Below are 27,198 nucleotides of genomic sequence, written 5' to 3' on the forward strand. Positions count from 1 at the left end.
GAAGTGTGGTAACTGTTGAAAACTGGGCAAATATTCAGGGTAGAACTGAAAACGTATTGGTAATAAATCTACTATCACTTGTCAAACCTCCGCAATGTATCTCAATTGCTCTTCTTTCTGTACGTGAAAAGCATTGAAACAGCAAATAACGAGTAAAGGAGTAAACAGAAAACAAAGATAATATAAGGGAAACAGAAAACTTGGTAGAGTATTTGTTTTTAATATGGTAGCAATGGTTTGATGTTTCTGAACGAAGCTCATAATCAAGAGTTCGAACTGTAGTGACATCATGCTGTCTAGGATTATCTGTAAATCAGAAATAAATGCAATTTTATCAGTTCGACGGAAACTTACAACATTATAGTGTAATGGGACCCCAAACCACTCAGGTAGGATACCAACAACGTATCCTGCTAAAAATGGGAAAAGTGGAACAGCTTGCATTAGAAATGTCACATGTATGTCAGTTAGAAAGCACATACTTAGATAGGCCAGCAAATAAAATCGAAAATTTCCCAGTTTTTTACATTGAAAAAGAAGTAAGTAAATGCCAAGGCAGTTCAGAAAAAATGAGATAATTCCAATAATATGATAACATGAAATAATCCAATAAGGTTCAGAGAAGTCTATGTTATATTGCATGTTGGGAAGAAAAAGTGACTGGTCGACTGATAATCATAGCCAGAAAATTAGTTGGTTGTGAGACAAAGACAGGTGGAATATCATTGAAAAGTGCTATTTCTGTTAACTGCGGAAGTAAAAACTTATGAACTCGTACCTCAAGTCATAGCTCCTGTGCCACCCATCTCACAGTAGATCCACTTTAATCTGCATAAGAAATAAATAGAATGAGTCTCAACAACTGCAAGACACGTGTCCGGTGACCTTCTACTCTGATATCATCACTATTCTGGATGTGCTCTAAACGCAACCTGATGATCTTGCGGTAACTATCTACCTAACATTTTCCGTGGAAGAGGAAATCGCCAGAATGTCGTGGTCTTTCAATCATTCTACACTCTCTGCGTTTGACTGTCTACTGATGATGATGTTTGACAACATGGTTCGGAGAAAGATATTTTTCCCTTTTTAAAAAGTTTTCTCGCCTAATCATAAACAACACATTGAATTAACATCTCGAAAAGCAATTATAGTTGGTCACATTTTTTGAAAGGTATTATTGTGGAAAATTGCATACTTGAGCGAAAAATAATAAGAGAGACCTGTCTTTCATAAAATTCTACAAGTGGCTTTTGGCATTGATTTTCGAAATCATAAAACGTTCACACCATTCTTGATACTATGTGCATATCCATATGCTTCATTGTTTACATTTTTCTAATTCCTTTCTCCCTTGGAAACAATGACAAGGATTTAAAACACGTTCTGGATGCCTATAAAGAAAGTTAGTTTCATATAAAGAAAGTTTTTTTTATTCTCTATCAGTTCTTAACTTTCAGACCCCGATTGTGTCTTCAATTACACCCAATTCAACTCCACCACTATTAAATTTTTTCCACAATGTGAGATGGTGTATGCTATAATTGTTATCAACTCTGATACTGATTTATCGGGGGCTCAAATCAAAAATAGATTAAAAAACATGAACACGCTGGTTGGCGGGATAATAATCGAGAACTCTAACATTACCAGTTTCTCAATTCTGACACCTGAAAAGACCAGAGGTTATGTTGGCTTTTATTGTGAGACATGTGAGTTTATAGACTTCGTGAATGAGAAAATGAGGTTTTCTTCAGATGGGTTATTTCTTAAGAACAATTCATATCTCACGGATGCCAGTATGTTATCGAATATCCGTTTGTACCCTGGAAACAGTCAGGGTGATTGTGTGATCCAAGTGAAGGATAATAAGTTGCTAGATATGGAAAAATTGTGTGATAATGGGTGGCTGGCAGAGTCTACAGATCTAACAACAACTGGAAACTTGAAAAATTGTGGTTAGTTTTTTTTCTACTTTAATGTTTCTAATTAGAAGTATTCAGGTTGTCAAATTAGTGAAATCTCGTCATCTGCTCAGAATTGCTCTGCCACTTATAACGGGATTCAGTTACTCAACGTTTCAGTCAATACATCTCATTTTTCAAATATCAAGCTTGTCAAAGGAATAATCAATATCCAAGATACAAACATTCAGAACTTATCTTTTCTGAAAAGTTTTCAATACTGGACGGTTAGAAGCGACAAATCAATTATTCTCAATCTTCAGAATAATCCAGAGATGACCAGATTTTTATTACCGAAAATTTGGGTATCTGCATAACTTTTTTTCAAAACGTTCTAATTTAAAAATGTTTAAGAATATTGAAAATAATGCTCCAGATGGAATTACTCTTGCCAACTTTGAGAATTTGCACCCTGATTTCTGTCTGTCTCTGTCGGAGATGATGATCCTGCTCGAACTGAATTTACCTTTTGTGAATCTTCAAGCAAAATTCTGTGAGGACCCTGGAGATATTGTGGAGCTGATTTTATGTCGGTTCTCTTCGATGTACGATTTGCCGAATAACTGCGATATAGTTCTGGGAGACTTGAAGATAGAGAAAGGAGATGAAGATGACTGCACCAAACTGAATAATATGAAGTATTTATTTGGAGCATTGATTGTCCAAAACACTGAATTAACAGATTTGGACAATTTGGCAGCTTGCAAACATATTGTCTCTTTAAATGGTAATTGTTTATATGTATTTCAAAGCTCAAAACATATTGAGTTCCTAATTTCAGATTCATATCCAGTGATTCAATTCATTTCAAACAAGAAACTCAAAAATTTGGAACTTCGATACATTTATGTTTGTCAGAAATGTATTCTAAAAACTTTCAAAAAATATTTCAGAGTATAACGACCCGAGGCAAAAGAGAAGCTATAATTCAGGACAACGATCTTTTCAAAGCAGAACTAGGCAATCAGTCCTGTCAGCTTTTTCAATCTTATACTGAATACTCTGAGTTCATGACAAGATTGGTGTATACTGGAGGGGATTGTGGTCTATATACTTTTTAAAACATTTTACCAAATACATGAAAATCTTTTAGGTGCTCGCGTGGATATCAAACAGATTTCTACTATCAGTACTAACCTCTCATCAATTTTAGTGACCGTGCTTATATTATTCATTTTTTGAATTAACTTAATAACACTTTAATTCTGCATCATTTAAAAAGGAAGGCCCCACTATCGGCAGTAAAATACCGTTGAAAGGCTCTAACTAGTGATGCGAAAATGGCAATGCAGGTGTGCCAGATATCAAAGGAATATGATCTAACTATAAGAATTTGATTCTTACAGAATGGAAACATTATTACTTCTATTTATTTTATTTATTGAAACGAATGAACAAGTCACTGACACGTTACATTTGAAATAAAGTTGGATTAAATTTAATATGTAGGCAGGGCGCAGATTAAAATATGGGATTTGAGGGTATATCTAAAGACAAACATTGATAATCACTACCAAGTCGCTGAAAAAACCGCTTAGTTCATAACAATTGGAGAATTCACATTCTTCGATCCTGTCTGATTTGTACTTGGCTCTGTTTCCACGGTACTCAATAACTGTTTACATTTATCCAAAAACTGAATGATGAGTTCTGGAAGATGTACACTGAACAAACGATATTCATACGTCAACTCACTTTTTGCAGCTTTTTTGTAGTCTGCAACGATATACATAACAATGATAGCATCCATTGCTGGGTACAATGTGAAGGCGCAGAGGAATATTCCAGTTGGTAGATCACACTCTAGATCTAGTAGAGGAAGGTAGATTATAAGCATCACAGGAGAAAACAGAGTTATAGTGGGCGTCACAATCTGGAGAATAAGAGTCTTGAAAAATTGCTTGTGTAGGTTTCTCAATGAAATTGAGAGCATTTGAAGCTTTTCCTCCATGCCAATATACATAAAAATAGCACAATAGATGATTACAGTATACTGGATAGCCATGATACATGTCATGGTAGTTGTCGACGAAATATTAAACCATCGGATAGAACCGGTAGCGTCATAGGCAACGACGGCTACACCCGAAACCTCAGATATGTCGAGATTGAGTTTTTGAAGCATATCAGAGCTGAAGTAATAAGCTAAAAGTAATTTCATTACACTCGACTTGCTTCAAGTATCCTTTTGAGTATTCGTCTATTTTATCAAAATACAAAATCCCCAGAGCCCAAGCAACACCGAAGAACACCGAATAGACAACAGAGATCATAAACTTCCATCCTTTGAAAAAGCGGAGTTTCGTTTCACTGAAAAGCAACACTTCATCACAATTCGTTTCCGAGAGAACTTACTCAAAAATCGCCCAGTATCGATATAAAAATTGAACCGATAGCATGGAGATGGTAGATGCGTACACTCCAGTGTATAAGCACAAACAGAAGGTTACAACGTCTTGACTCATTCCAAATGGGCGACTGGTACTATAGAAGACATAGCCAGCATTGTGAGAATACACATTCTAAAATTAGAACAAATGTAATGTTTCCTATTACACGATTACCGGATAAAGAAGTAGCTCCATCGTTGCAAAAAGGATACCAACTGTTGGAAAGAAAATCAAAAAAAAAAAAACTGTAAGAAATATCAAAATGTAGCAGAAAAAAGTGGTAGAGATAAACCCAAACTGAGCAATAAGCTGGGCGATTTTCACATAGATAGTGAAGGATTTCGATTCAGAAGCGTCGGGCATTTTCAGAATGATGATAACGTTCTGTTGGCTAACTATACGCTGGTATTAATGTTTTTGAATAAAGATATATGGCAGACAGGAAATTGTATTACAGACTATTGTTTTCAGACTGTTTTTGATCAGATCTTATAGACTACGTCTGTATGACAGGAAATTGAATCGTATAATATTGTTATCAGAATGCTTTTAATGTAAAAACGTTGTGTGTACCCGTATTAAGATAATTACCGTAAAACCTGTAATAGAACTACATGGACTTCTATTTTTCCAACACATTCAGGCGTACTTTATTAAAATGTGAACTTCTATTTTTTAAAGATGAGAAGAACCATTCGGATATTTTCTCAATGAAACCTTAAACACTCTTGATAAATTTAAACAAAAAAAGAAAAACAATTCTCAATAACTTTTCGTCGAATCCTTTGATATATTTCCAGTTGCCACAACTATTGTCTCGGTCCTTGTAGGCTCGTTGACCTGAAATCCGTGTCATTCTACTGCTGTCGTCATTTTAATTCTTACTTTCGTCTTAGCCCTTCTCCAGAAATGTTTCAGAGCAACTTCCCGATAATGTGAAGACATAAACAAACAGACAAAACAGTGAGTCACTGAATTCAAGGTGAGCAATGTTTTGGGCACATGCGTCAGCATCATAGTTAGTTGTCTGAAAGTTAGAGTGGAATTTGATATGTTGATAAAAGTACATTGACTCTTACACTCGAAAAAATGGAATGTTGTCGTTTGGATAAGGCCATTTGCTAAAAATAAAAAGAATACTGTATCCAAGCGTAGCTATCAAGAAGGAAACTGTCATTCCAATTATCAAATTTGAAGTGTTTTCTTGTCTAAAATTTGTCATAAAACAAGAAAATTAATAAACCGATTGATTACTTTTCAGTTCCCAATCTCTTCCGTCGTTTCTTCGCAATCTTGAGCGCTACCAGAAGAATTACAGTAAGAAAAGTGTAGATCACGGTGAGCACTAATATACTGAAACCTTCTGTGAGTTCGTGTTGTGCCACTTTTTCATCTTCGAGTCCATTAAAATAGCAACTGAAAATCAAATATCTTGCTTTGGTGGGTCGGAGTGAAACTCACAATGACAAAACATCTTTATGGGGTTTCGCCCGAAGATAAAACTCTGCGTACCAAATTCCCAAAATAAGATAAAAAATGAACACTATGAAAATTGCTGTGGAAAGTTTCGTCAATCGATTTGCCACCGCGCTCATAGAGAACATAACAGAGACAGTGCGGATGAAAGTCATCGACAAGGCAAGTACTATGGAACTCATTCTCCCAAATTTTTGAACTCCTCCAGAATACCATTCAATTCCCATATAAAGCCATTGTTTGAAACTAGCACAGGTACCGATTTTTTCTGCTATATACGCATAGTCATACACAAATGCTTCAGAAATACTCGATGCAAAAACCAGAATATCAGAGACACAAATTCCAATCATGATGAAAAACACAGCGTTGTTCCTGAGCTCTTTTTTTGTTAGAACAAAAAAATGCAGCAAATTTAAAAATAATCCAATATAGGTGGCAACTTCATTCAATAGTTTGGAATATTTTAAAAATCTCACCTCGATTTCCACATCAAACGTGAATATGCTATCTTTGTCGATGCAATCAGTACAGTCACCAGTCCATGGATAGAATACAAGCGGCTCGTATTCGGTGGTGGTCGATGGAGGACATAGTGTAGTTGTCGGGTTTTTCTCGTGAATTTTTCGCATTAGATTGGAGAATTCGAAATGAAAGTAGGCGATTTGTTTTCAGAATGGCAATATATGTAATCTCGAGTTATAATAGGTGGTTGAGTCGAGAGAAAACACATGACTCATTGTGAGAGGGATAAATGTTTAAAAATGTTTTATCAAAACTACATGAAAAAAGTTATTATTATTATTCTGGAACAACTTAGAAACAAGAAAAAATTATTATTATTGAACCAAAATGTTTCCAGAAGCTAAGCTTGCTGGCAGAAAACGCTCGTAATAGTTGTTGTACACGTAACACCCATAGACGTCGCAGAGTACTTCCACATCATGTCTACACTGCTGCATTGTACCATTATAGTTACTGTTTGATTGGGAGGACTATTTTCCACAGGTTCACCAGCTGTGTTAAAAGTCATACTGGCAAAGTTGCCCTCATCAGCCGTGCATTGGAGATTCATTGTAGCGATCGTATCCAGGGTTCCAGGGATTTGTGTGGTGTTATACCTGTAGACACACTTATAGATTTGTAATTATATTTTCAATCCTCACATGTCATAAACAACATCGATCTCTTGTGCAGCGTTTGGGTTTCCAAGAGCTATATCAGTTTGTGAACAATTTCCTGTAGAAAAATAAAAATTTTGCTTTAATACGTTCAAAACTCACGAAGTTCGGGTTCTTCTGTGACTATGGGCATGGTTACAGATTCAGTTCTCAAGCATGGATTTACAATAGTCAGACAGTAAAAAATGACCAGGGAAGATAGAAAAAAATTCAGACAAAACATGCCGTTTTAAGTATAACATTAAGTTCTTTGGACTCATTCTTTTATACTAAATTAGAAAAGGGCGGAGATCATAAGGTGAACGGAAGAGAACGTTCAAGATAAAAACATAATGTACTGGCGTTGAGGTTTGTCGATCAATCGAGACCAAATTAATTTTCTAATTAGAGAAATGAACTCGGAAAATGAGTGACAGTATGGGAAAGGAAGAAATGGCATCGTTAAAATGACTGATCTGATAGTGAGGCGGAACGATATTCTATTAGGGAGATGTGCTCTCATCAGCTAATTATTTAATTGGTTAATTAATTTTTAACAATTGAAAACATATATTTTGGGTAATCAAACTTTTTTTTAAGTAAGAAGTTGTTGCTAAGAGATTCGATATAAGTTATAATGATATCTAAAGTTTAATTTTTCTGTAAGTCTCTTAATCAGAACAAGAGCTCACTGTGACTTTTGAAATCATATTTTTTGATGTCTGAGACAACTTCACTGTCATATTTCCTTCACCAGCTCGAGACGGCATTTTACAGTATTCTAAAACAATTCTTCATTTTTATGTTCATAAGTTCAAGCTACATATGAATAGCTTCTCCCATATTCCGACCGAAAAGTCTTCTTGAACATCCCGAAATGATATCTTTCCGCGCAGGAGGTTAAAAAACCATTTCATTATACGGGATCATAAAAAGAAAGTGAAATTAGGATCACACTACATAGGATCACACTGCAATCGAAGAATGTTGATCTCACTGGAAATTTAGAAAACTTGGGAAAAAAGAGTTGGATTTATCTTTATACGGTATGCCATATTATTACAAACTGTTAGAAAAAATGTTATTACTTGAAAAAAAGAGTTTTTAACAAAATTCGACCCAAATCGCTATTATTTGAGACTCAATGTGAGGTTTGAGCCGGTTCAAACATCAGAGAACACGCAATTTTTAACTAATGGTTTGAAAAAGTCAGTGTCAACTTATGAATACAATTCAATCCTTTCCTCTTAATTCGAACCATGTCTGTCTCCCGCAGTGATGCGGCGTGACAAGCGATAAATCAACTACAATTCGCGGCGGGTTTATCTGTATGTAGCCTGATCTTTCTAATCAGACAAAACGGAGGGAATCAGTTTTTTAATGTGTTCTCTTTCTCTTCGTAAGGTCAAAAAATGATATGATCGGGATAGGATAGAGGGTCAATGACTCCTTTCTTTTCAAACGATGCAAAATTAATGTTTTTTTAATCTATAAAAAAAGAATAATTTAAACAAGGGAACTAAAACTGATGAGAAGTTAAAACTGATAGTAGAAATTTTCAAAATAAATGATTATCGTAAAAAATATTTTGTTTTCAAGAACTTTGTTTTGGCATGCTTTAATAATATTCATCCATGATCTGTGTTTTTGCGTTTTCAATAGAAAACTTGAACGTCTAGGAATGTTTGCCATCGCTGGAAACGTGCTTGTTGCACTTGAACATATACTGTTCTAGTCTCGGTAAGTCCCATCTTACGAGAAAAACATTATTGAGAATTTCGAGTATCACTCAGGGCCATTCCCTCGTGAGGCTGAGGTTGTTATGAATTACAAGAAGTAGCTTCACTACATACAGACGTAATCCACAAGGTCCAATTAAAAACAGTCTGAAAACATTAGTGTATAATACGATTTCTGTCTGCTTTATATTTTCATCGAAAACATTCATACCACCGTCTTGTTAGCCAACATAACATTATCATCATACGGATAATGGCTGGTCCGTTTGATTCAAAATCCTTCACGATCTACGTGAAAATCGCCCAGTTTGTTGCTCAGTTGGGCTTTTTTACTACCACTTTCTTTTGTTACATTTTGATATTTCTTACTGTTTTTGGAATAAACAGAAAATTCGGAAGTTATAAATATCTACTGATTTTCTTTCCAACAGTTGGTATCCTTTTTGCAACGATGGAGCTACTTCTTTATCCGGTAATCGTGTAATAGGAAACATTACATTTGTTCTAATTTTAGAATGTGTATTCTCACAATGCTGGTTATGTCTTCTATAGTACCAGTCGCCCATTTGGAATGAGTCAAGACACTGTAACCTTCTGTTTGTGCTTTCACACTGGAGTCTACGCATCCACCATCTCCATGCTATCGGTCCAGTTTTTATATCGATACTGGGCGATTTTTGAGTAAGTTCTCTGGGGGAAAATGAATTGTCATGAAGTTTTGGTCTTCAGTGAAACAAAACTCCGCTTTTTCAAAGGATGGAAGTTTATGATCTCTGTTGTCTATTCGGCGTTCTTCGGCGTTGTTTGGGCTCTGGGGACATTGTATTTTGATGAAATTGACAATTACTCAAAAGGATATTTTAAGTAAGTCTAGTGAAATGAAACTGACTGATGTACAGATTGCATTACTACCACGTCAATTAAAAGATAAAAGACCACTTAAGGACCCAGTAACCTCAGGTCTGTAAAAATCTTCTTACTTCAGCTCTGATATGCTTCAAAAATTCAATCTCGACATTTCTGAGGTTTCGGGTGTAGCCGTTGTTGCCTATGACGCTACCGGTTCTATTCGATGGTTCAACATCTCGTCGACACTTAACATGACATGTATCATGGCTATCCAGTATACTGTAATCATCTATTGTGCTGTTTTTATGTATATTGGTATGGAGGAAAAGCTTCAAATACTCTCACTATCCATGAGAAACCTTCACAAGCAATTTTTCAAGACACTCATTCTCCAGATTGTAACCCCCACTATAACTCTGTTTTCTCCAGTGACATTTATATTGTACCTTTCACTACTAGATATTGAGTGTGATCTACCAACTGGTATTTTGCTCTGCGCCATTACACTGTACCCAGCTATGGATGCTATCATTGTTTTGTGCATCGTCTCAGCCTATAAAAAGGCTGCAAAAAGTGAGTTGGTGTATGAATATCGTATGCCCAGTGTTCACTTTCCAGAACTCACTATTCAGTTTTTGGATAAATGTAGAAAGTTGTTGGGTACCGTGGAAACAGAGCCAAGTACCAGACTTAATAATGTGAATCTTCCAAATGTTATGAACTAATGTAAGTGGTTTTGTCAGTGACTTGGTAGTGAATTTCAACTTCAACTTTAGGACAACATTTTCTCAACGTAAGCACGGAGGGCAACAATTGCTGGAAAATAAAAACAAAAAAACAAAAAGAAAATGTTTCTATGTCCATTCAAACCATTTTAACCTTTTTTAAACAATTATTTGTTTTCCCCCGAACTTTAAAAAAATCATTCTCTTATTTACCAAAGTTGTTTTTTTCCAGTTTCCCCCATTGTATTGAGTTTTGTGCTTTGAAATTTTCACTCTAGACCTCAACAGAACAATTGTCATACGAAACTAATAAACACATGTAATTGCCACCTTTCATATTTTTCAATCTCAAATGTTAAGAAACTTTTTTCATTTAATCATTCATAATGCTCTCCTTATTCTTTTTTATTTTTTCTACTTTCTTTGTTCCAAGCTTTTCATCTGATTCTTCTCTACCAGGTATCTGAAAAAAGAAATTCATAAATTCCGTTTATTCCAAATGTTCAGACACAAAATGCATTTTCAATCAAACCGAAATTACTTCAAAAACTATTAAAAAATTTCCCAAATGCAGTACGGTGTATGCTCATATTGTGATAAACTCAAAGACAGATTTATCAGTGAATCAGTTGAAAAAAGCTTTCCAAAATATGTCAACTCTGGTCGGCGGTTTACGAATGGAAAACTCCAATTTGTCGAGTCTCTCGTTTTTAACACCTGACAAAAATAATGAGTTTAGACTTGGGTGTCAGCCGAGTGAGTTTTTTTTTAATTTTTGAAATAAATTTTTTGAAACAGATGGGTTCATCATTGAGAACAACTCTCAACTCTCCGATATAGGAGGTCTCCAAAATATGAGGCCTTTGATGTTCGAGAGCTTGAATATGTGCAAGTTTCGAATAGTTAACAATCCAAAGTTGGACCTCGAGAGTTTATGCTGGAGCTACCAACTGATAGATTTGGTTAACTTAACAACAGAAGGGAACTTGAAGAATTGTGGTAGATCTCTGAATAACAATATCCACCAGATCCAAAATTATTTCAGGGTGCCAAGGAGACCAAATAAATGCCTCTTCTCTATCTAATTACCAAAGCTGCACACGGTTTTACAACGGATTAGTCTTACATAATATCACGAAAACCACCGATTTATCACCTCTATCGAATGTGCAAACCGTATTGGGAAAGTTAGAAATTCGAAACTCCAATATTCAAAATTTGTCATTTTTGACAAATCTGAAGTATTTCAAAGTGTATGCAGAGTCGGAAATCATTTTCAATTTGAAAGACAATCCGGAGATGACAAGGCTTGGGCTTTCAGCATTAGAAGAATTCGAAAATTTTAACTATGAAACATATCCCTTTCAAGCCGGCAATATTGAAAACTTGCACCCCGACTTCTGTCTAACTGAGAATGAGTTTAACTTTTTTGACAGCTTTCATTTCATTAACCTTCATGCCAAAGCTTGCGAGTTTGATGAACAAGGCCTATGTTATTTTGAATCTATGGACAAATTGCCAAACAACTGTCTCACTATAATTGGTAACCTGGTGATTGAGTCTGGCGATGAGGAGCATATTAACAAGCTGATCAGAGTGTACACTCTATTTGGTACTTTGATCATTAGGAATACTCAACTGGTGGATTTCAGTTTTCTGCCCAAACTGACTCTCATTATTTCTTTGAATGGTTTGTTAGCGTTATATGACTAAAAATAACTGAGATTTCAAATTTCAGATACGCTGCCGGTTGTTCAAATTCTATCCAATAAAAACTTAACGAATCCGAAAATCGGCTCCAGTGTCAGGGTAATGTAACATTTTTGTATAATACAGATTTTCAGTTCTAACCAAAATTTCAGAACATATTCACCAGAAGCTTCTATAATCGTGTTGCAATAATTCAGGACAACCACCCGAACATATTTAATTATACAAATGGAACTTGCAACCTTTTTGGAGTGATAGTAAATGAAATGATTATGTATCGAAGAAGTCTGAATTATACCGGAGGGGATTGTGGGGCTCCAGTTGTTTTGGATTCATATTCGGTGGAAGGATGCAGATTTTTTATGATTTTGATGCTGTTTTTAACGGAATGTTTTATTGGTTTTTGACATTTTCATAAAAATTTAAGCTAAATAAATTTCCAAAAAATGATTTCATTTAAAAAAATTAAGTTGTTCTTTTAGAAGAGTTTGAAGTTTTCGTAGTATCTACAGTTGTTGGATGTATAGAAGATTCCGGAGCGGCAACTTTGACTTCTTTCTTCTCCTTCCACAAAAATCTCTTTACAACATCCCTATACTGAGAAGACATACAGAAACAAATGAAACAATGGGCAATAGAACTTCCGATGGAGAATGTGAGAGCAACAACTTCTAGCTCCCCGAAAAATGCTCTGAAATTTATTTATTTTTTTGAAAAATGCCTTGCACCTACTGTTCTTTAAAATCTTGGACATAAATATAGCTGAAAATAAATAACGCTCCGTAGGCAAATTCCGAAATGAACACAGTCGCAGCCATCGTCCCAACCAGTGCCGATGTGTTGGTAGATCAAAAACACAATCAATATTTATAAACTCTTATTATAACGAACCGGGGGGACAGACTCACTTATCACTCTTCAAATTTTTCCTCCGTTTCTTTGCCGCAACTAGAGCAATCATTAAGGCTACAGCCATCAGGATATACAGTAAGCTTACAGTGATAACAATACACCCATCAATCAAATGAAATAAGTTTTCAGCTTTTCCAGTGGTCACATGTATATACATTACGTAGCTAGGTGTGTAGCCACCAGGACACCTAAAGAATAGGAGGTTCTGGAAAAAAGACCACGTCAACTCACATCAAAAGTTTTTCAATCGTTGTGCATTGAGAGTAAACTGCACTCCATCCACCACAAATCAGGCCGACCATCAGCACAATGAGCCATCCAGATCTAGCTTTCATCAGAAAATTGACAGCGGAACTCATCGGGAAAATGACTGAAAATGAGCGGAACGCAGCGATGAACAACGCGAGAAACGCTGAGCATCGTCGACTCATAATTTGAGTGGAATTTGAGAAGACATCGATAAAAATATGATAATACGGGTAGACACCAGGACACTTTTCTATCTGGTATATTATATGCCATGTCATGAAAATTTTCGCCATTTTACCAATGGAATGTATGAAATCACAGAGACAAATTCCAATCATGATGATGTAAACCAAGTTGGACCTCAATTCTTTTTGGCATAAAATAAATAAGTGAGGAATGTTCACTATAAAGTTGACGATCACCGCGATGTCATAAATCTGATGGAGCACTCCTAAAATGCTGGCGTAATATCCTGCCATTTGTTGAAAATTTTCAGTAAGATAGTCATTGTTATTGATGTATCCTCTGCCAAACGGATCACTATAGATAAAGTCATCGGTAAAATAATCATAGGGGTCCATAGTAGAAGTACGGGAAAGTTTATTGGTTTTCATGGCTTGAGAATAAGAAAATTGGGGAGAAATGAGATTAAAACTTTGGTGAATTCGGACAACAAGAGAGCTCGTATACCCTATAATTGTAGTTTGAGGTGTTTATATGAAAAGGTTTTTCTAAAAATCATTTCGCTATAATGACGTTTAGCAGTTATAATTAAGCGTATCATTTTTGTTACTATAACACAGATTAGCAAAGTATCTTTTTCATCGTCCATCTCAACTGACCAGATTGTTATCTATTCCAAACTATGGGATTTCTTATATTCAACTTTTTCTCTCAAACTTATCGCATTTTCAAATCCTAAAAATTATTGTTTCTCGGGGAGCCAAATAAATGGTGTCTTTGAATTCTGATGCCACGTAGCAGACGACACATCTCTTTTCTATCTTCAACATCCGAAAATTGGAATTCTGGAGCCTAAAATCAGATTTTAGATTTCTTGTTTCAAAAACTTGCATCTTAAAATGCGGTTTATTTTACAATGTGGTAATAAAAAAGAAAAACTGAATTTATTATGAAATTCAAGAATTACAGGTAACGCAGGAGAGATAAAATCAAAACGTATAAATTTTCTCCAGCCATGTTAAGCAGTAACTCCCCCGCCAATTGAGCTAATTGTGACTGATTTCTGAAAACACATCTTAAAAATTCGCCCTGCCTCTTTGCTTCCCTTCTCTTTTTTTTTCTCCGCAAGCATTTTCTTACTGTATCCATATAATCTGATGAAATTAGCATACAAATAAAACAGTGTGTTACACAATTCATAGTGATTAGTGTTTTAGCATTGGTTCGGAAGTTGACAAAGTAAATTCTGTGTAAAAAAACAATAGGTTATACATTGACATTTATGACTCACTGTATCAACTCATAAGGCTTGAGGTAAACACGATCGAAAAATAAAACACAAGCGTCAATAGATTCTGATATGAAGAAACTCAAAGTGATTATGAGTACAAGAATTATTTGACTGAAACATTTGTAAAAACAGAAACAAAGACAAGATATACTCACTCATCTTTCCAACTCTTCTTCCTAATTACTTTTTGGAGTTTCACGAATTGAATGACAATTGAGATGATGTAAATAGAAACACACAGGCACTTCATGCAGTCATTTATAAATTTTTGAGAATAAAATAAATCATAGTCGACATCCAGTCGACAATCGAAAAAACGAGTTTGATACCAAACTTGCCAAGCAGTGCACAGTCCTGCGAATCCAAAAATAAGGAAACATTTGATTGGAAACTTCAAGGATAGTGAAACAATTTCAAGCGCCGATAACAGTAAAACCAAAAGAGAAGATAAACTTTTAACTGTGTGTTGCAATGACATGATGATGGGTCTCCAGATGTTATGTGAGTTTGGGCGAGAACTATGGCACGTATTTCCAAGAAGATCGTCTAAAAAACCCCAAAGAATGCTACCAGAAAAAAAAATAATGTCAGAGAGACAAATGATAATAAGAATTTGAAACACAAACTGAGTTCTTAATGGCTTTCGGGTAAGAATCGTGAAATGAAATAGATTCAGAAAGATACCGAAAATCGAGAATACCATATCTCCAAGAGTCGCTACCCTCACATTATACTCCGCAATGTAAGGTTCAATTTCGAAGAATTCGGGCTCATAAACTTTGTATGCTTCTGTGGTGGTAGTGGTGGTACTGGTTTTCGTGTTGAATCGAGACATGAATTCTGAAAAAGTTCAGCTTTTGGGCTTCTGGAACTTCAGGTGATCTCTTATATTGAGCACCGGTGATCACGCAGAAAAATGACAAATTTTTATGAATTTTTAAAAGCAAATGTCGAAAAACTTCGAAAGCTATCATTAAAGTGATATCAACGGTTTGGTTTCATATTTAGAATAATGTGCATTGGTCTCTTTTTGTAATCTGAGAAAACTTTGAAAAATGACAAGTGACATGATGCATGTGTTACTTGAAAAGAAAAACATTTTGAGAAAACAAAAATTGGATGTAGTGATATTTGTCAAGAAAAACTGCCTGATTCTGGTTAGTGATAGAATCCCGATCTCCAAAACCTGCCATTTCGTAACCAGACGTTCCGAAACCGAACATTTTGAAATCAGACGGTTTGCAACCGGTGGTTATGAAATCGAATATTTTGAAACCGATACATCGAAACACTAAATGTGCTATTCGATTTCGAAATGCTCAGTTGCGAAATATCCGGTTGGAAATGTCCTGTTTCAGTCTCGGGCAGCACACTGAGTGAGAGTAATAAACACTACAGAGTAGATGTAGTTGATCATGAGATCAGACTGGACTACATACACTATATGAGGGAGGAGCGTCACACCAACAATTCAGGAAAACAACAAATCGCTACGCGCTTCGTCATGAATTTCCATTTGTGTTGTCCCAAAATATTTTCTTTTCAGGTTACACAAGTACTATGTCACTTGAAAATATAAGACAAGTGAACATTTCTGAATACCATTTTACCAATTCTACACGCTGCTTCGAAGAAAATTGGTTCGAAGTCGAGAACAATTTGATTCGTCAATTCTTCTGCGTTTTCACAGTAAACTTCAATCATATTTCTATACGTCGATATCATTGTTCTATCCAGAAAGCCATTGAGAACCTCCCCCGTTTTTGTAATTCTACTGGCACTTGCAGTAATGGATATAATCTCTCTATCATATGATGTTCGTACTGAAATATTTTATTTATACATAGTTATTAATGTGTGCTACTCCAAAGAAACAGATTACAAAATATTGTTTATCAAAAATGCAATGGAATCAATTCGATTTTATTGTAGAAATTGTTCCACATGGCTCATTTTCAGCATCGCTCTTATAAGAACCCTCGTTATCAAATATCCATTGAATCCAAGAATTGATGTTCTCTCAAAACAAAAGTCTGCATACTTTGTGATTTTTGGAATCTTGTTGTTCTCTGCGCCTATCAATATCTTTGATATTTATAAATATCAAATTATTTTATTCAATGATAACTATAAGTGCGAACAATATCCACCATACCGTGTCTAGTTTTATACTACCAAACTTTCTAGTTTTTTCCAAACCGAAGAGAGAATAGCTTTGCGAATTCATAAGACTCTTGACGCAATCGTTTCAAGTGAGTTTTTTCCTGACTCAAAACTCCAAAACGTTTCATTTACGTGTTTTTCTTCTGGCGTCGTCATTTCTCCAATTTTAGATAGCTCCATGCATACTTTTCCCAATCATTACATTTGTCTTGATTCGAGAAATTAGGAAAACAGGAGAACGCCAACAGAAATTGGGATCTTCTTCCGCTGCAGCAAATTCTAAGAACACATCGAGATTAGTACTGTTTTTAACAGTGCCATTTTTTATAGCCGAACTTCCCCTTGGAATAGTTTTTATGATATCTCCAATTGACTTTTTTCAACTCCAGTTCGGATTCGGGTTAGTGTTCATAGCATTTTTATGTCTTTATCAGTCACAAATATCATCATTATTCAGCTTTTTATTGGAAGGTATCGAGAATTTGTTCACATATGTTCTCTCTGGTACGACTGCCTTTCATATGATTGTTTGTGTTTTTATGTCAGCTCAATATCGGGATAATGCTTTGGCAATCATCAGATGTGGCTATCCAGTTATTGTAAGTAATTATTAACTACGATTACCAAATCTTTTTGTTTAAATTTGTAGGAAAAGAGAGAAGAGAAGGTGACTCAAATGCAATTGACAGCGAACAATGTGTGAAATGCAGCTTGCAATCTCTCGGAAAATCGAACACTAATTCTGAGCAACTAGTTTATCAGTATACTTTTGTATTAACAAAATAATAGCACTGTTTTTCATGAAACCTGTTTCAAATGAATCATATAAAAACATATTTGTTTTTTTCCGTAGTGTTCTACAATTATTGCAACAAAGTTTTTTTTTAATTCAGAAACAATTGAAAATTGGTCATCACAGAGAAGACTCAATTTTTTATTTTAAATTCAGTAATTCTTATTTAGTCACAATTATAATTAAGCGTATCATTTCTGTTACTATAACACAAATCAGCAGAATAGACCGAATTCAACAGACTATCATTATCATCGTCCATCTCAATCGACCAGATCGTTATCCCTCCCAAACTATGGGCTTTTGTATATTCAACTTTTTCTCTCAAACTCTTAGCATTCTCGAATCCTAAGAATTTTTGTTTTTCGGGTAGCCAAATAAATGGTGTCCTTGAATCTTGATGCCACGTAGCAGAAGATACATTCCATTCCTCTGACTTCATATTTCTCCATGGGATATACCCACCTTCGTACTGATCAGATCCCTTAGTTTTTGGTTTAGCGGTGAACCACATCTCTCCTTTAGCATCAATCGGTCCCTCCACATTTTTCCAATATGCTCCAAAAAATGGGACACCCATATTGACTCTTCTGGGTTGTTTTGTTAAGCATGTGTAATGTTTCATTGACCAGTCGACATTCGCATTTTCCTTTGTGCCAATTCCAGAGTACAACGGAGAGGAAGGACCGGTAAGAGGGCTCCCCTTCCCTTCTTCAAAGTATCCGTAATATCTTACAGAGCTCACATGAACAAAATCAACAATTTTTAATACTCCATGCAAATCGAATGTGTCTCTATACCAAGGCCAATCATAGCTAGGTGAGACAATTGTCAACAGAAGAGGTTTTCTAATACTTTCCAGCGAGGCTCGAATCTCCCATAGCATCAAAACATAAGCGTCCCGATTCTCCCATTTCGTGGGCCATTTCCAACAAAGATCCACGCCATCAACCATATGATGTTGAATGAATACCTTGATTGATTTTGCTAGATTTCTGAAATGATATTTGAGAATTGCACACGTGAGCGTGAACAAAACTCACTTCCTATACTCAGGGCTTGCAGAGACAGATGGGAAGTTCACGTAGTCAATGTATCCACCAATTGAGAACATGACTTTCAATTCGGGATTTAATTGTCTTGCCTTCTTTACAAGCTCCACAAACTTTTTCATTGCTCCATTTGAGGTGAAAAAGAGATTTCCTGTTGAGGTCAATTGAAGGTAGCCAAAAACGACATGAGTCAACTTTTGTAATTGGCTTTCAGAGATATGCCGGTCTCCGGATCCATCATAGAAACCAACAATTCGAGTGGTACAAGATTTGAACAAAGAAACTGCTGTAGAATTTTTGAATGTTTCTGTAACTTTAGAACGTGAGGCAAGAATTTTCAAACAAAAAAAGGCATACCAGCTTTGAAAAAATAATCTTCAATAAGAGGCATAACAATTGTGGTAAGCAGATGGGCAATCAACCCGCAAAACAGGAAAATTAGAACGCCATATTTTAACTTTTTCAATAAATGTTTTGTTCGTGAGGTTGAATTTCTGTTTCGTGGTTTAATACTGGAAAATTACAAAAAATTATCCAAATATAATCAATATTAACTCACCGCTTTACATTCCCCTGTCCAGATGTTAACGGTTCTGATGTTGCTGCCGATAATGGCATTGTCGTCAGTTCACTAGTTTTTCTTGTTATTTCTGGTCAAACCCTTATCAATAAGGTGTCACTTTGAATCAATCAACAGTTACGTTTTGATCTCTCATAACTTTCGAGGTGTTTACGTTTTTCGGTGATGGGAAATACGTGATTCTCTTATCTCGACAAGCACTGGGGCTACGTTTTATTCTCGGCCTTTAAAAAAACATTCGCTTTATTGACTTTCGTTGAGATAATTGTACATAGAATGAAAAACATTATATTTACAAGAAAATGCTCTCAAATTATCAATATGTTTTGTTTGAAGTTCCCGATGATTTGTTAGTTCCAATAGTTGTCGGATGAACAGATGACTCCACCAAAATGGCCTGCACATTAAAAATATCTCTTAAAAGTTTTAAACTATTTTTAACTAAATTACCTTCACATTTTCCTCTTTCTTTTTCTCTCTCCAAAATAATCGTTTTGCTGTATCCCGATACTGAGAAGACATTATGATACAAATGAACAAGTGGAGAGCAGAACTGGCTATGATGAAAGCTAGCACCAAATTGTCCAAGTCATTGAAGTATAATCTGAAAATCTCTGACAGTATGAAAGATACAGAGGAGTTCAACGCTCACCGCTCTTCACATCCATCAAATAGGAATACACCAGTCGGTTCACGTCGCCTAACGGCGACTGAACCTCCTTCTCAACACCACCCTTCTAGGTGTTACAGTGCCGCTTCTCACATGGTTCAAACAATCGGATTATCAGAATTCTCTTTTTCTCTGGTCTTATAACTTTTCGTCGATTGTTGGTAGTTTTTATCAGCTGAGCAACCCGTTCCAGAGAGAACAATTTAAACACTCCTACTCTGATAAGATTTCGACAAATTACTTCAGAAGAACAGGAACTTGGTAACTCTATTTTCCCTCTCATCAATAGGCAGGCGATCCTCTAAATATAAAGTTTCAACTTTTGATTGATCGGCGGCACCCTCCTCTGGATATGGCAAATATGGCAAACTGAGGCCATATTTAAACAAATTCTTATTCTAGAATTTGCTTCTTTTTTGAAGGCCGAGATACGACAAAGTTCCTCATTCAGAAATCACGGGTCTCAGAATTAACTGTACTAAATACAGGGAATGTGTTCTTTGCCTGACTGAGAAACCTTTTACCAAAAGAAAATTTCCTTTTCTCATCTTCAAAAGATGCGTTTAAAGCATTCTTTTGAAGATTTTGACTTATCAGCGGCGATGCCGCCTCCCTCCCCCAAAGAATATTCGAAACTAAAACTATTTCACATATTTCTAAGTTCAAAAGTTAAAGAAGCTCCTTATTCAGTCTATTTTGATTTCAATCCTTTTCATTCGTACCTGAGTGCTTCACAAAAACTATCAAAGTTCTTAAAGAAAACAAAACTCTTGATTCCCCTAAATATCTCACTCTTAACATGTCTACCTACTAAGTTCCTGGTCGTTTTCTTTTATTTTCTCTATTGTGATTGCGTTTGTGGCTTTTGGTCCATCATCTCGAACAAAAACTAACTAACTAAAAAAACAAAACTTTTGAGTTTTTAAACGATCGGCGACAATGCCGCATGACTTCCCCATGAAAATTCGGACGAAATGTTTATTGTTAACTACTATCAGTTTCTGACTCGGTGTTTGTAGGATTGTGAATTTTGAAACACCGTCAAAGTTGGACCTCAATCATCCCTTCTGACAGAATTGTAGCGGTGTGTACAGAGTCAACAGAAAGATAGCTACTCCTCTTTTTTGTTCTAAAATCTCGACCATAATTACAACTTTCATGTACTGACTGTCTATGCTCTTATCAAAACAAAAAAACCAAAAAACTTTTCGGACCTGGCGGGAACGAACTCACTACCCCATGGGTGAGAGTCATCTGCGTAGACCGGTACACCAAATACGCGCGGCCGCGGCGCTCTCGAGAATGCAGTCAAGAAACAACCGAGTCAGTAGTTTTGAGCTTTCAACCACCCTGTCGGGACACACCTTTTCTGAACGCTTTCTACTGTTGAAATCGACATCGTCTCCAGAAGACGTCAAATTTGATATTTTTGAAAAAAGAAAAGTTCGGGCATCATCTAAGGGAAATTTCCAATCTATCTATGTAGGTTTCATAAAAATCGGTCCACTACGGAGGGAGTTATGACATGCAACAAATAAACAGACACACGGATCTGTTGAATATTATTAGTAAAGATTTATCATATGTTTCATACCATACAACAATTCGGTTACGAAAGTGGACACCGCCATTGCAATGACCAATGATGACGTGTTATTTGGTCTAAGTACATAAATATTTCAAAGAAACTCTTTAAGAAAAACTCACTTATCATTTTTCAAATTCTTCCTTCGTTGCTGGGTTCTCCCCCCAAAAACTAGTGCAGCGACTAGAATTGTATATAAGACACTGATGGCTATTGCGATGTACCCATCGATTGAGAAAAATTTCAGCTCCCAACTTTGACTTTTCACGGTTTGATAGGAAATGTATTCAGGAGGTTTTGGCTCAACAAACACAGGAAAACATCTGAAAACTCAATCAGTTTTGTGAAACCCTTTTGTTCCGAAAACTCACTGTTTGTCTTCCACAATTTTAGTTTTGAAAAAGTATATCAAACTCCACGATGTGCTAATAAGAGCTATGATTACCATAACAATAATTTCCACTCCAGGTTTTGTCAGTTTGCTCACCAATGCACTCATCGGAAAAATGACCGAGAATGCCCGTACAGCTGCAATGTACAGTGAAAGAAGGCTCGAACATCTTCGACCCATTATTTTTATTGTTTTACTGAGTATCATAATCACGACTCGAAAGTATGGAAATGAGCCTGCACAACTATTCCAGATGTTTGTATTTTCCCAGATTTGAGTCATTTCGGGAACTGTTCCCAGACATTGCAACATATCAGAAATACAAACTCCAATCATCACAATATAAACGAGATTGTATCTAAGTTCTTTCCGAGTCAAAATCAATAAATGAATCAAATTTAGAAAGAATCCAATGATAGTCACAATGTGATAGATTAGCTCAACTTTGATACTGATCTCTAATAATATAGGAACGAAGTCGTGGAAATTAGAGAAGAAATATTTTCTTGATTTGGGGTCTACGGATAGGTAGTAGTCATCGTAACCAGCAAAACTGTGATCGTTTATCCATGAATATTCAGTCGTAGTGGGGAGACGCGGTTTTTTCGTCTTCATTTTTAGTCTGTTGTTCGGAAACGAGCTTGATCAAGCTTTATATATTATTCTCGAGGAGAGAGAGGAATAGAAATTCATATGATGTGGGAAGTTAATTCCATGTTAGAAATCTTTGGTTTTGAAACATCAAAAGTTTGATACTTCAAGAAGATTTTGTTTACATGACAGTCGAAAATGAATATAAACATTAAAATGTTTTCATTGAACAGCCCAGCGTCTTACGTGTAATTGCGTAAGTTGAAGACTCCACGAGAGCACCAGCAAATGTTGCCTTCCGTGCTTACGTTGAGAAAGAATTGTTCTAAAGTTTAAGAACACTACTAAGTCACTTACAAAACCGCTTAGTTCACAATATTTGGGTAATTCAAATTCGTCGATGCTCTCTGATTTGTACTTGGTTCTGTTTTCAGCATACCCAATAACTTTTGACATTTATCCAAAAACTGAATGGTGAGTTCTGAAAGATGTACGTTGAGCATACGATATTCATAAGCCAATTTACTTTTTGCAGCTTTTTTATAGTCTGAGACGATATACATAACAATGATAGCATCCATAGCTGGATACAGTGCGACGGCGCAGAGCGTAATTCCAGTTCGTAGATCACACTCTATATCCAGAAGTGGAAGGTAAATTGTAAAAAAAAACTGGAGAAAACAGAGTTATAGTGGGGGTCACAATCTGGAGAATGAGAGTCTTGAAAAACTGCTTGTAAAGGTTTCTCAATGAAATTGAGAGCATTTGAAGCTTTTCCTCCATTCCGATATACATAAAAATAGCACAATAGATGATTACAGTATACTGGATAGCCATGATACATGTCATGTTAGTTGTCGACGAGATATTAAACCATCGGATAGAACCGGTAGCGTCGTAGGCAACAACGGCTACACCCGAAACCTCAGAAATGTCGAGATTGAATTTTTGAAGCATATGAGAGCTGAAGTAATAAGCTGAAAGTAATTTCATTACACTCGACTTGCTTCAAGTATCCTTTTGAGTATTCGTCTATTTTATCAAAATACAAAATCCCCATAGCCCAAGAAACTCCGAAGAACACCGAATAGACGACAGAGATCATAAACTTCCATCCTTTGAAAAAGCGGAGTTTTGTTTCACTGAAGACCTAAAGTTAATCACGATTCATTTCCGAGAGAACTTACTCAAAAATCGCCCAGTATCGATATAAAAATTGAACCGATAGCATGGAGATGGTGGATGCGTAGACTCCAGTGTAAAAGCACAAACAGAAAGTTACAGCGTCTTGACTCATACCAAATGGGCGACTGGTACTGTAGAAGACATAACCAGCATTGTGAGAATACACATTCTAAAATTTGAACAATTGTAATGTTTCCTATTTCACGATTACCGGATAAAGAATCAGCTCTATCGTTGCAAAGAATATACCAACTGTTGGGAAAAGAATTAGTAGATATTTATAACTTCCAAAACTTCTGGATATTCCAAAAACAGTGAGAAATATTAAAATGTAGCAGAAAAAAGTGGTAGAGATGAACCCGAACTGAGCAATAAGCTGGGCAATTTTCACGTAGATCGTGAAGGATTTCGATTCAAAAACGCCAGACATTATCCGTATGATGATATCGTTCTCTTGTTTAACTAGAAGCTGGTATAAATGTTTTGGTTTTTTACAATGTATAGCAGACAGGAAATTGTATTACAGACTATTGTTTTCAGACTGTTTTTGATTAGATCTTATTGACTACGTCTTTATGATAGGAAATTAGATTGTATAACATTGTTATCAGAATGCTTTTAATGAAAAAACGTTGTGTGAACCCGTATTAAGATAATTACCGTAAAACCTGTAATAGAACTACATGGACTTCTATTTTTCCAACACATTCGGAGATACAGGCGTACTTTATTAAAAGGTGAACTTCTATTTTTCGAAGACGAGAAAAACCATTTGGATATTTTCTCAATAAAACCTCAAACACTCTTGATAAATTTAAACAAAAAAAGAAAAACATTTCTCAATAACTTTTCGTCGAATTCTTTGATGTATTTCAAGTTGCCACAACTATTGACTCGGTCCTTGTAGGCTCGTTGACCTGAAATCCGTGTCATTCTACTGCTGTCGTCTTAATTCTTACCTTCGTCTTAGCCCTTCTCCAGAAAAATTTCATAGCAACTTCCCGATAATGTGAAGACATAAACAAACAGACAAAACAGTGAGTCACTGAATTCAAGGTTAGCAATGTTTTGGGGATATGCGCCAGCATCATAGTTAGTTGTCTGAAAGTTTGAGTGGAATTTGATATGTTGATAAAAGTACATTGACTCTTACACTCGAAAAAATGGAATGTTGTCGTTTGGATAGGGCCATTTGCTAAAAATGAAAAGTATACTGTATCCAAGCGTAGCTATCAAAAAGGAGACAGTCATTCCGATTATCAAATTTGAAGTGTTTTCTTGTCTAATATTTTTCTTAAAACAAGAAAATAAAAATAAAACTGATTGATTACTTTTCAGATCCCAATCTCTTCCACCGTTTCTTTGCAATCTTGAGCGCTACCAGAAGAATTACAGTAAGAAAAGTGTAGATAACGGTGAGCACTAATATACTGAAACCTTCTGTGAGTTCGTGTTGTGCCACTTTTTCATCTTCGAGTCCAATAAAATAGCAACTGAAAATCAAATATTTTGCTTTGGTGGGCCGGAGTGAAACTCACAATGACACAACATCTTTATGGGGTTTTGCCCGAAGATAAAACTCTGCGTACCAAATTCCCAAAATAAGATTAAAAATAAACACTACAAAAATTGCTGTGGAAAGTTTCGTCAATCGATTTGCCACCGCGCTCATAGAGAACATAACAGAGACAGTGCGGATAAAAGTCATCGACAAGGCAAGTACTATGGAACACATTCTCCCAAATTTTTGAACTCCTCCAGAATACCATTCAACTCCCATATAAAGCCATTGCTTGAAACTAGCGCAGGTACCGATTTGTTCTGCGATATACGCATAGTCATACACAAATGCTTCAGAAATACTCGATGCAAAAACCAGAATATCAGAGACACAAATTCCAATCATGATGAAAAACACCGCGTTGTTCCTGAGCTCCTTTCTTGTTAGAACAAACAAATGCAGCAAATTTAAAAATAATCCAAGATAGGTGGCAACTTCATTCAATAGTTTTGAATATTTTAAAAATCCCACCTCAATTTCCACATCAAACGTAAAAATGCTATCTGTTTCGATGCAATTAGTACAGTCACCTCCAGTCCATGGATAGAATACAAGTGGCTCGTATTCGTATTCGGTGGTGGTCCTTAGAGGACGTGGTGTAGTCGTCGGGTTTTTCTCGTGAATTTTTCGCATCAGACTGGAGAATTCGAAATGAAAGTGGGCGATTTGTTTACAGAATGGCAATATATGTAATGTCGAGTAATGATAGGTGGTTGAGTCGAGAGAAAACACATGACTCATTGTGAAAGGGATAAAAATTGGGAATGGTGTTTCATGACTACATATGTACTACATGAAAATGTTTTTATTATGGAACAAATTAAAAACAAGAAAAAAGTATTATTAATTAACCAAGATATTTAAAGAAGCTAAGCTTGCTGACAGAAAGCGCTCGTAATAGTTGTTGTACACGTAACACCCATTGACGTCGCAGAGTACTTCCACATCATGTCTACACTGCTGCATTGCACCATTATAGTTACTGTTTGATTGGGAGGACTATTTTCCACAGGTTCACCGGCTGTGTTAAAAGTCATACTGGCAAAGTTGCCCTCATCAGCCGTGCATTGGAGATTCATTGTAGCGATCGTATCCAGGGTTCCAGGGATTTGTGTGATGTTATACCTGTAGACCAATTGGTACATTTAAAACTATATTTTCTTTCCTCACATGTCATAAATAACATTAATCTCTTGTGCAGCGTTTGGGTTTCCAAGAGCTATATCAGTTTGTGAACAATTTCCTGTAGAAAAATAAAAATTTTGCTTTAATACTTTCAAAACTCACGAAGTTCGGATTCTTCTGTGACTATGGGCATGGTTACAGATTCAGTTCTCAAGCATGGATTAACAATAGTCAGACAGTAAAAAATTATCAGGGAAGATAGAAACAAATTCAGACAAATCATGCCGTTTTAAGTATAACATTAAGTTTTTTGGACTCATTCTTTTATACTAAATTAGAAGAGGGCGGAGATCATAAAGTGAACGAAAGAGAACGATCAAGATAAAAACATAATGTACTGCGTTGAGGTTTGTCGAACAATCGAGACCAAATTAATTTTTTAATTAGAGAAATGAACTCGGAAAATGAGTGACAGTATGGGAAAGGAATGAAATGGCACCGTTAGAATGATTGATCTGATAGTGAGGCGAAACGATATTCTATTATGGAGCTGTTTTCTTATTAGCTAATTATTTAATTAGTTAATTAAATAATAAACATTCATATATATTGGTTTGTTACATATACTTTATTAAAATAAAAAAGCAATTGTTTCCAAAAGATTCGACACCAAGATATAATGCTATCTGAAATTCAATTTTTTGGTTATTCTGTAATCAGAACAAGAGCTCGTTGTGACTTCATCTTTTCCATATAATTTATTTCATACGATAAACCAAGAAGTTATAATGTTTCTGTAGGAATCATTTCCTTAAATCATATTCCTTTGATATCTTACACAACTTCACTGTCAT

General features: G+C 35.7%; 7 protein-coding genes across 7 annotated transcripts; 4 read left to right on the plus strand and 3 right to left on the minus strand.

Annotated features, from left to right (window-relative positions):
* Positions 1-1,302: 1,302 nt before the first annotated feature.
* Positions 1,303-3,025, plus strand: GCK72_020634 (uncharacterized protein; the record flags this gene model as incomplete). The annotated part of the gene is made up of 7 exons (XM_053733698.1): positions 1,303-1,405; positions 1,461-1,712; positions 1,758-1,958; positions 2,004-2,191; positions 2,319-2,691; positions 2,746-2,813; positions 2,858-3,025. 7 exons carry the CDS (start codon positions 1,303-1,305, stop codon positions 3,023-3,025), a joined length of 1,353 nt encoding a protein of 450 aa, XP_053582611.1.
* A 473-nt stretch (positions 3,026-3,498) lies between these two features.
* Positions 3,499-6,462, minus strand: GCK72_020635 (uncharacterized protein; the record flags this gene model as incomplete). Its single annotated transcript, XM_053733699.1, has 7 exons — positions 3,499-3,614; positions 3,660-4,096; positions 4,320-4,486; positions 5,240-5,381; positions 5,434-5,562; positions 5,609-5,770; positions 5,816-6,462. 7 exons carry the CDS (start codon positions 6,460-6,462, stop codon positions 3,499-3,501), a joined length of 1,800 nt encoding a protein of 599 aa, XP_053582612.1.
* Positions 6,463-9,180: 2,718 nt separating this feature from the next.
* GCK72_020636 (uncharacterized protein) lies at positions 9,181-10,303 on the plus strand (the record flags this gene model as incomplete). The annotated part of the gene is made up of 5 exons (XM_053733700.1): positions 9,181-9,201; positions 9,244-9,410; positions 9,459-9,593; positions 9,715-10,151; positions 10,197-10,303. 5 exons carry the CDS (start codon positions 9,181-9,183, stop codon positions 10,301-10,303), a joined length of 867 nt encoding a protein of 288 aa, XP_053582613.1.
* A 1,506-nt stretch (positions 10,304-11,809) lies between these two features.
* On the plus strand, positions 11,810-12,205 carry GCK72_020637 (uncharacterized protein; the record flags this gene model as incomplete). Its single annotated transcript, XM_053733701.1, has 3 exons — positions 11,810-11,993; positions 12,042-12,117; positions 12,166-12,205. 3 exons carry the CDS (start codon positions 11,810-11,812, stop codon positions 12,203-12,205), a joined length of 300 nt encoding a protein of 99 aa, XP_053582614.1.
* Positions 12,206-17,167: 4,962 nt separating this feature from the next.
* Positions 17,168-17,514, plus strand: GCK72_020638 (uncharacterized protein; the record flags this gene model as incomplete). The annotated part of the gene is made up of 3 exons (XM_053733702.1): positions 17,168-17,211; positions 17,269-17,410; positions 17,461-17,514. 3 exons carry the CDS (start codon positions 17,168-17,170, stop codon positions 17,512-17,514), a joined length of 240 nt encoding a protein of 79 aa, XP_053582615.1.
* Positions 17,515-19,552: 2,038 nt separating this feature from the next.
* GCK72_020639 (uncharacterized protein) lies at positions 19,553-21,990 on the minus strand (the record flags this gene model as incomplete). Its single annotated transcript, XM_053733703.1, has 4 exons — positions 19,553-19,633; positions 19,687-19,840; positions 21,614-21,814; positions 21,863-21,990. 4 exons carry the CDS (start codon positions 21,988-21,990, stop codon positions 19,553-19,555), a joined length of 564 nt encoding a protein of 187 aa, XP_053582616.1.
* Positions 21,991-22,838: 848 nt separating this feature from the next.
* GCK72_020640 (uncharacterized protein) lies at positions 22,839-25,852 on the minus strand (the record flags this gene model as incomplete). The annotated part of the gene is made up of 7 exons (XM_053733704.1): positions 22,839-22,954; positions 23,000-23,144; positions 23,293-23,437; positions 23,661-23,827; positions 23,870-23,954; positions 24,990-25,151; positions 25,197-25,852. The coding sequence occupies 7 exons, from the start codon at positions 25,850-25,852 to the stop codon at positions 22,839-22,841; spliced, it is 1,476 nt and encodes a 491-aa protein (XP_053582617.1).
* Between the last annotated feature and the right edge of the window lie 1,346 nt (positions 25,853-27,198).

This window comes from Caenorhabditis remanei, chromosome V, assembly GCF_010183535.1.
Source record: "Caenorhabditis remanei strain PX506 chromosome V, whole genome shotgun sequence".
Classification (NCBI taxonomy): Eukaryota; Metazoa; Nematoda; class Chromadorea; order Rhabditida; family Rhabditidae; genus Caenorhabditis; species Caenorhabditis remanei.